Below are 10,026 nucleotides of genomic sequence, written 5' to 3' on the forward strand. Positions count from 1 at the left end.
AGCATCTATCATTGCATGTATAATTGAGAACATTATATCTAACTTCTCATACAGGGATAAGTGTCTCATAAAAGATATATGAAATAATAATAGTGACAAGGATAACTAATCTGATCTAGCCACATAATAAATATGATAAGCACCTCAATTAGATACTCTAGAAAGTCATTAGCATGGTATTAGAATGAACTACAAGAATATTCCCTAAGTTATTCTCAACTATATAGTCTAGCATTATCATAGTTAGTGCAAGCATACTTAGCAATCATTGTGAGACAAGACTACGCCCATGCATAGTGATATTAGCAAGGAATATGAGAAACATAGCAATCACTCCCCTGTAATAATGTTGCTCTGCCAGCCCAATACACGAGAGGGGGACTATATAAGAATCAATGAAGCTGTCACTATCACGAACCACCCCACGATCTGGCATATTGGGTACAATCGCAGATAAATACGGTATAAGCACCATGCCTACACAATATCTATCATTTACCCATGGATCCGATGGATAAACGCTTCAAGTGAATATGGGCCCTTGATGGAACAATGAATTAGGGTTGAGAGGCTCTCCAGGGGCCAGGGGGTCTGGTTTTATAGTCCCTTCAAGTGAATATGGGCCCTTGGATCAAACCGACATAGATTGTATGGTTTAGATTCATCCTTTAGGTCGGTGGAGATCTCCCGCAAAGCAGAGTCCTGATTGGACTCCTGGAGGGGGCGGGCGCCCTGCCTCTGGCCCCGTTTCGCCTCCGCTTCGGTCTCGTGGCTTCTGGAGTCTTCTAGATGTAAGATAATTGCGCAGCACGTTAATATCTTTACGTAATCCCAACATGTGGGCCTTTCTTCCATATTTCCTGATAACCCCCTGCAGAAATAGACAAACACCAAAACTCGTGGAATTCTGTCAGATAAAACCCTAAGTCTAGATGTTGATTTCATTTGGATCCTTTTCTTTATTTATTTGATAATTAAATTTGATACTTAAGGACCGTCAACAGCCCCCTGGCCAATCAGGCTCCCCCTCGCGGATCTTGCTCCACCGACCTTGAGGATCAATCTAAACCACACAATTAAGGTCAGTTTGATCTGACGACCGACATTGATTTGAGGAGGCTATATAAGCAAGGCCCCTGCCCACCTGGAGAGTGCCAGCAATTCATTATTCATATTCATCTCAAGAGGAGAAGCCCCTGATCAAGCCCAAGAGCCACCACATCAACTAGATTTCTAGTTTAGCATAACTACATAGGCTTAGAACTAGGAGTCAATTTTCGATTGGTTTCTGGATCTGTCAAGGGGATTCTTGGTAATTCTCGCTCTAGTTGTTCATTGTTCATTATTGTTCTTCACTATTATGAATATGACTTTGGTCTATTTCATTATATTGATTATGACTTTATTCTATTTGCTTATGTTCTCAATTATATTGTTCTTAGTTTATTATGCTTATCTACTTGGCTTAGTTAGATCTGAGTTTTATCTATGTTTAGGATCGTATAAAGTTTATCCAATAATGGCTTGTCCATTGGTACCATGGGTAAATAATAGATATTGTGTAGGCGTGGTGCCTATACCGTATTTATCTGCGATTGTACCCTATATTCTGGAACGTGAGGTAGATCGCGGGAGTGACAGTCCTCTTGAATCCTTTGTAGTCCTCCTCCCGTTTATAGGGCAGGCAGAGCAGTACTATTATGGGGAAGTGATTACTCTGTTCTTCATCTTCCTTAGTAATACTCACTACACATGAATGAACCTTTTATCTAGCCATGATTGCCATGTATAGTTGCACTAATCATAATATGCTAAGACTGTATAGTTAGAATGACTTAGGACATATTCTTGTAGTTTGTCCTAATTCCATGCTAATGACTTGCTAGATTATCTGTTGAGGTGCTTATCATTATTTTATGTGGTTGTTTATGCTGATCAGTGTATTATCTTTTGTCACTATTCATTCATTATCTATATTTTATGTGACACTTACCCTGTATTGAGAGAGATAGATGGAAGCTTATCATTACACATGCAATGATACTCATATTCCTCATTTATTCCTTAGCATTTCCTTCCCAGTGGTAAAAATATAAATAACGATACCTGGAATACTTCCCGGTTAAAATGCTACATCGGTATTATCTATGCGCTTGTAGATACACATTCATATAGTTGTTAGAGGAGCATTTGTATATTTCAATACCACATCTCTCTGCCATGCTGGGGATGACAACTTGGCTAAGTGGCATGAGAGGTGGTTACTATTTTTGGCGCCGTTATCAAGATTAGTTAATCTACTTTTGGTAACGACGTTAGAAGTGTCAACACAAGCTCATAAACTTGTATGTTGCATTTGAATGTGCATTACATATGTTTGCTTGCATTAGTTTTGAAGTTTTTCTCCAATACCTTGCTTGTGCGATATATACTAGTTGTAAGTTTGATTGATGAAATGAAGAACTAGCATGCATAGAAAGTATAACTAGACTTTTATGCTTTCACAAGTGATACTAGAGTCTTGTTTATAATGATGATCTCACGAGGTGTTCAAGTTTTTGTGAATGTCTAGTTACTAATGGTGCTAAGGATGGTGTACATTGACAACTCCAATTGGTATCATGCTTCAAAGGTCCATTCTTTACACCTTAGCATCATTTGGTAGAAAGACTCCTATCTTTCCTATTCAAGCATATGTGCAAGATTTCAAATCCAAACTCCTAGCACATATGAAGGGGGAGCAATTGCTACCAATTTGGGTTTGTGAAACTTGTCCATATTCTTTACACATGGTAAAATGCTTGGGCAAGCAACATGAATCCAAGTAAGTTTTATTAAAAATCTTTGTTAGGTTGTCATTAATTACCAAAATAGGGGAGATTGAAAGCCCTAGTTTGATTTTGGATAATTGATGAAATCTAAAGTACTAACCTTTATGCTAAGTGTCTGTAGACTAGATGAGGTTGATACATCTGAAGTGGTGGATCCTAGAGCATTATGGTGATGGTGGTGATGACCACAAGGTGATCAAGTGTGGCCAGCACGTTGGGCTGCGGGGGAGGCAAGGCAGGCCGACTGCTAGGGTGAAGAAGGCCGAAGCCTTCAGCTGGGTTAGACTAGCAAGCTAAAATGGAAAAGAGAGGTATCAACTTGGGCCAACCGATATTTATCTAAAATTTAATCCTTAACTTTACCCAACTAAACTTGATCCAAACAGATTCCAAGCTAACAAAAACTACAATAACTTGCTGATGATGAAATCTTTGTATCTAAAGCTAAGGCCAACAAGTTCTTCAATTCGCTATCCAAACAAAAAATCTTTCTATTTTATGATCATTATTCTCTTCTTTTATGCAATTTTCTCCACTTTAGGTAAAATGAAAATGAAATAGAAGAATGGATATAAAAGGAAAAGGAAAAACATAAGGGAAAAGGAAACCTCAAGAAAAATAGCATATAAAATAAAAAGGAAAAGGACTAAAAAAATAAAAAAATGATGGCGAAAAAGGAAAAATAACTGAGAATAAAAGAAAAAAGACAACAACAAACACAAGTAGCAAAACAACAAAAACGATGAAATTGATATAAAATAAAATGATCGAGGAAAAGTACTTGAGAAAAATAAAACATAGTAGATGGAGAAAAAAAATAAAACCTCATGCAATGGATGAAAACAATAAAAGAGGATAAATGAAAGGAAATAGAACATAGTCAAGCAAGTGGTAGCGGCAAAAGAAAAATAGTGGATGGCGAAAAGATAAAATCTCATGCAATGGATGAAAACAATAAAAGGAGGACAAATGAAAGGAAATAGAACATAGTTAACCTAGGGAAGTCATACAGGCAAAATAAATAACGTAATACGAAAGATCAGCCCATAATTATAATTGACCATAAATTAATCCTTAAATATTATTTTACAATAAAAATTATCTTTTATATAAAATTGATTGTAGATTGACTCATCTTAAACATTTGGCTATTGTATATATCTATTGTGAGGTTTAAATTGATAGAAGACGAGTCACATTGCTGCTTGCAGGGTCTAAGATATGTCACGGTAGACATAAGCTTCGGTTTAGACAACTAGATTGGTTTTTTATAGCTCCAACGAGGTGCAGAAGAAGAGAGATAGGAGTAAGAAACGATTGTGAAAGCCAAAAAGGAGGGCACATGACAGAATAAAAAGAAGCTAGGACAGATAAATGACCAATTAAAATTTTTTATTCTTTAATATTAGATTAGATATAGATTAAAGATGCTATCTATTTTTAATCGATTAACTAAGCAAAAGCATAGTAAAATGAATTAAAAAACCATGTTATTTTTTCTTGACAAAAAACTCACTACAGAAGATGTTCTCACTAATAAATTAATTGTTTATATGAAAATATTAATATTGTTGATGTGTAATAAGTATTACTTGATAGTGAAATATATTTTTTATAATAAATTTATTTGAAGATAGAAATATTAATAATATTTTTATATGATTTATTAAATTTATTTTTTAAAAAGCTTAATGTTTGTTTATTTTGGAACGAAGGAGTATATTTGTTTCAATTAATCAATTAAAATACTTTTTTATGTCGCAATAGGCCTCAGGCTGCCTTCCTTGTTCCTCCGTCTGTCCGTCAGCGCCAGAGGTGACCGGAAAACCACGCCGTTCTTGCATTTCTCCCCGGCCCAAATTGCTGACTGGATCAATCCAAGACCTTGCAGGATTTTCGATCTGATTGCGGCATGGTAAGCGCCCAATCGATTCGACTGTTGGCGCGCTCTCACGGTTAGCATCCAATCAGATCCAACTAACATTTCCGTCTTCTTGGCTTGGGCGGTGCAGATCCGCTTCATCCTGCTGCAGAACCGGCAGGGGAAGACGCGGCTGGCCAAGTACTACGTCCCGCTCGAGGACTCGGAGAAGCACAAGGTTGAATACGAGGTGAGAGGCGTACGAATCAGTGGTGCTGGTTCGGCTCGGTTCTTGAATTTCTGGTCTGTTTTCTACTTTTCTTGAATCGGTTTCTTGCCGGTTTGCAGGTTCACCGGCTCGTGGTCAATCGGGACCCCAAGTTTACCAACTTCGTCGAGGTAATCGGGTTCCTGATTCTCTGTAAATTCTAAATTCTTCAAAGGATACTTTGCAACTTCTGAATCTGAACATGAGGGACTATGCGGACTTTTCTATTGTGAATTTGTGATGCAAATGGTTATGAAGGTCGCGGCATTGTGTAGTTGAAGTCATGGGAGGTGGATTCAGTGGGAACGTTGGGACACTTGTTCTGTTTGCAATTGCAATTGGGAATTGTGTTTTAAATATTGGTGTGAGCAGAGTGTGAGAATCGAGCAGATTATATGAGATCATGATCGAGAATTAAGGACTTGTGTTGTTAATAATGGTTACGTGGAAGTGATTGTGTGGTTCAGAATGGACAATCTAAGAGTAAATTTACAGAAGTTGAGTTATGTGAGCACGGTGCATGATATTTGTTGTTTTATAATAGATTCTTTCGATCAGTCATACCAAAAGTTTGAGGACTATTGTTTACGCAGAATGTATTGTTGGCAACTTGCTTGTCTTGCTAAAGTTGATCAAAATTGAGGACTATTGATATACATATGACATATCTAGCATGACTAACTTCTGTTTCTTTTCACAATGTTTCATTTATTGATTTGAGGGAGAGAAGGAGAGAGCAAATGGAGTCTATCATGATGTCTGACTTAAAAAGAATGAAAAACAAGTCATGTATAACAAATATAATCCTTTTCATTTCTTATTGTGTGATATTCACTATATTTAGTATTCCTTGGACAAAAGGCACAGTACCAGAGTCCAGAGATAGTATCTGGTGTGTGGTCCAATGTGTAGGCCACGTTCGATGTTGACAATACAACTATTGATGACTGAGAAAATTTTACGTTTCTAAGTGCACCTCTTTCTTTTCACTAAGTTATAACCTTGGGCCTGTCAGATCAAATGTCTATGCTCACCACATTGCATGTGTATTTGAGGGTGCTAGTCATATGTCCATAGTGTTACAATCGATGGCAAATGAGAGTACATGTGGTGCTTCTGCCCTCCACAAACTACTCAGGAGGTCGCTTATCCTTGACAATTAGGTCAGGGTGTTTGTTGCAGAGGTTGATTTTCTAATTTAAGTGGCATGTCTGCAACAATACATCTGTGGAACCTGCCCCCTGGCCTTTCCTTGCATGTTTTCCTTCTTAATGAAATAACATGTGACTGTCCTGTGTTCTTTGTGGGAAAGAAAATTCTTTGCTCATGTAGCAGGGTTAGCTTTGAAGCTTTCGATTTGGATACTGCATTAATTAGTTTTATATACTACCTTGTAGTGCGCCCTTGGAAACATGTTAACGGGATTGTATAAAATCTATCTCTGACTAAAATATTTGCTGCTATTGGACCATGTGAATCTAACCACTGGGTTCTGAATATTCCTATTACTTTGACTTTCCATACTAATCTAGTTTTTTCTTATGCAGTTTCGCACACACAAAGTTATCTACAGGAGATATGCAGGACTGTTTTTTTCAATATGTGTGGACATAACTGATAACGAATTGGCCTACTTGGAATGCATTCACTTGTTTGTCGAGATATTGGACCATTTCTTTAGCAATGTTTGTGAGCTTGATTTAGTGTTTAATTTTCACAAGGTACCATTTCTTTATTTTCCAAGTTACCCTTTAATATTCTTTGCTTGTGGACTAAGTGGCAATAGCTAGTTCACATTTAATATTGCGAGTAATAGTTCACATTTTCATTTGGTTTCATCTAGGTGGCAATAAATAGTTTGTCAGGATCAGCTGACTAAAAAATAAACACACAGTTTAGCTTTTATGAACCTGTGTAACTGTGTTTATGATGTTACCATTTCACTGTAAAATTAGTGGTACTTATTTTTCTCTTTACCTTGAAGGTTTACCTCATACTAGATGAGTTTATTCTTGCTGGAGAGCTGCAAGAAACAAGCAAAAAGGTATACATAGTTTTCTCTCGTTTTTAAGAGTATTTTCTACCACAACCAACAGTACCTACCAGTCATACATATACAGTTTCTGTGTATGATAAATGAATATCACAGTTTCTACTATTCCTGATTTTAGCTATCTTTATTTCTGAGGTCGTTACAGTACTAGCTGTTTGGGATTTTGCTTGTGGCATGACAGAACTGATATTTGGGTTTCATTTACTTTATTAATTCAGTTGATGGCAAAAACGCATTAGAATAGAGTAACTAAATATATTAAGATCAAACAATGTCTTGTTTCTCTAGATTTTGTTCTTTCCATTATGCAGAGCTAGTTCTTCATTTGGCTGTCTCCACTCTAAACAGTACCAACACATATAACTGGAACTAGTGTTTTTTCAACAATACTTTTTTTTTCCAAACTTGCCGAAGAGTTGTGTCTGCATGCTAATGCATCGATAAAGAATATTAGGTTACAGGCCGTTAACTGCTTGGTCATTGCAAGAAACCAGACATGCCATGTACAATACAAAGAACGGAACAGAAAGAGCGACCCAAACATAAGCAGACAGCAAGCTGCCGGAGATACACTGCCTCGGTTGTACACTTCATTACTTTCCACCTTGATATCTGAATGTCCAGTTCACCTTGATATGAGAAGCTCTAGAATGTTTGTTTCACTACAATTTGATGTTTGATGTCCACTGGTGGCAAGTTTGACAGTGAGCTAAAATGTTGATAATCAGCACTGTACCTTGTGCTGAAAATGCTGGACGAGCATTTTGTGCTCGATAAAATTGTTAACCATCAACAGCCTACTCAGAAATTAATGGGTGATAGCTTTTGTATGGTTATTTATAGGAATCTGGAACTTGATTGGCTCATTCAAAATTATTACAAACCGCACTCTGGGATATCCGAGTGTGGTCTCTCTCTCTCTCTCTCTCTCTCACACACACACACACACTTTTGTTTGTTTATTATTAAGCATAATTAATGAATCAAGGATGATCAACACCCCTTTTAAATTTTCAGGCAATAATTGAGCGAATGGGTGAACTGGAGAAGCTGGAATGAGAACGACCAGGAAGATGCTGCCGCCTGCCGCGTGCCTTGTGTTCCAACTTGTACTATTCGTTTCAGGTGTTTTTGTGTTTGCTTTCATGGTTCTTGGTTCCGGTTGACAGTCAGCGTGAGGCCATGCTGTCATTCTCTCGAAGAATGGTATGTAACATGAGATTAGTGCCAATTACATTATAATTCTCGTACCTTTGAAAAAACATTATAATCTGTCAGGAAATTGCCTGTGGTGGAAAAGAAAAGAGGCTTTTACATATATGTCATTATGAAAGTTGGCAATTACATACAAGTCATTAAAAAAGTTGAGTTCTCATAGATGCCACTGTTCCAAACTCTTTTACTCTCTATGCCACTTCCGTCAGATTTGACTGTTAAATTATAGGCATGAAAAGTCAAAAATACCTTAATGTTTGAATATGCAATTAATTTGTTTTGAGCATTTTAACGATCTCAAATGAAAAAAAGTCAAAACTAGAAAGTTGTAGATCTCACCAAGATCTACAATATTTATATAAATTTTTTTTATTTGATTCCGTATAAAAAGTATGATTTTTCTAAGACATTAATCATATCATATTATATTTTTTTGTACAGAATTCAATGAAGATAATTTTTATATAAAAATTCTAGATATTGTCGAGATCTACTTTCTAGTTCTGAGTTTTTTATTTAAGATTGTTAAAATGCTCAAAACAAATTAATTACTTATTTAAACATGAGGATATTTTTAACTTTTCATATCTGTAGTTTAATACTGTTAGAGTCAAATCTGACACAAGCGGCATAAATTGCTAACTTTTATAATGGCATACATGTAAAATCCTCAAAAGAAAAAGAAAACTAAAGTATCAGCTGTTATAGCCATTGCACAGTGTTGGGCTGAACTAAAGTACCGTTACACTGTCATATGTGCTGATGTTGATTTATTGTGAGAAACATATTGTTCATTTGTTAAAAAGTACTTCAGCTACAGAGCATTGAAACATCCAAAATATGGTACATACTATATTATTATTATATATATCAAGCGAGGAAGAAAGATTGAAATGAAAGGCACGAGCAAACGAAGGATGTACATGCACGTTCAGAACAAGTATGATGAGATTAATAAGATAAAAACGCTTGGATCTTCGATAAGTTACTATTGTGTGAGGTAGATTGGTACTCGTCCCCAAGGCACCGCCCTGACCGTTTGCTGATGAGAGGCAGGCAGCAGGCCGCCCACGCCCGGAGCTAGGAGAAGAAAGAAAATAAAAGGAAGTAGAAAATGAACAGAAAAAAAACGAAAGGAAAGGAAAATGAAAAAGTAAGGCAAAAATAAGATGTGGAAATAATAAAGAAAAAAAGAGTTGCGTTATAACCAAATAAAGAAAAGAAAAATAAAGGAAAAAAGAGTTTACATAAAATTAACGTTTCGTGGGGCATACCAGATCAAATCAAGCTTGCTGAAAAAAATTTTTAGCCTTGGGAGTCAATTGATTAAGAGGAAGGGGTGGTAGGATCCGCTCCTCTAAGGGACCAGATAAATCTAGAAATACTAGCATGGACAAGCTTAATGTACGCGGTGAAAAGTCTGGCTTTACAGTATATGCATTGTAAGTATGTACACACTTTTTCTTTATCTATGAGCTCCACAAAAGCTTCAGTTGTAGGAAGAAAAAGACAACGGCAAGTTATGCCTCGGTGAGAATTCTAAAAATACCACATATAAGATTCAAGAGCGTCGTATAATGAAATCTCTGATTTTTATTTTGAAAATTTATAAAATCTTGAGACAGTGCTTAACTTAATCGTTCTATCTTTTAATTATTCAAACCCAAGTCATGGCTTAGAAGCCCTGAAGTGAAATGTTCTATGGATGAGTTTGAAAGTTGAATTAGTTTATTTTCATCTGGAGAAGAATTTTTTATTAAACACTTGTGTATGATGTACCTTTGAGAAGTCAAAACAT

The 10,026-nt window shown here is 36.3% G+C and overlaps 1 protein-coding gene across 1 annotated transcript; it reads left to right on the forward strand.

The window, feature by feature from the left end:
• Nucleotides 4,586-8,333, forward strand: LOC8076921 (AP-2 complex subunit sigma). The gene is made up of 6 exons (XM_002449231.2): nucleotides 4,586-4,746; nucleotides 4,844-4,942; nucleotides 5,041-5,091; nucleotides 6,508-6,681; nucleotides 6,945-7,004; nucleotides 8,031-8,333. Exons 1-6 carry the CDS (start codon nucleotides 4,744-4,746, stop codon nucleotides 8,070-8,072), a joined length of 429 nt encoding a protein of 142 aa, XP_002449276.1. The 5' UTR covers nucleotides 4,586-4,743; the 3' UTR covers nucleotides 8,073-8,333.

Source organism: Sorghum bicolor, chromosome 5 (assembly GCF_000003195.3).
Source record: "Sorghum bicolor cultivar BTx623 chromosome 5, Sorghum_bicolor_NCBIv3, whole genome shotgun sequence".
Taxonomy (NCBI): domain Eukaryota; kingdom Viridiplantae; phylum Streptophyta; class Magnoliopsida; order Poales; family Poaceae; genus Sorghum; species Sorghum bicolor.

What these genes read in the sequence shown, in the direction of transcription:
- LOC8076921 (XM_002449231.2), top strand. An exon ending in AGCACAAGGTTGAATACGAG is followed by an intron (nt 4,943 to 5,040) that starts GTGAGAGGCGTA and finishes GCCGGTTTGCAG; the next exon opens with GTTCACCGGCTCGTGGTCAA. An exon ending in TGCAAGAAACAAGCAAAAAG is followed by an intron (nt 7,005 to 8,030) that starts GTATACATAGTT and finishes TTAAATTTTCAG; the next exon opens with GCAATAATTGAGCGAATGGG.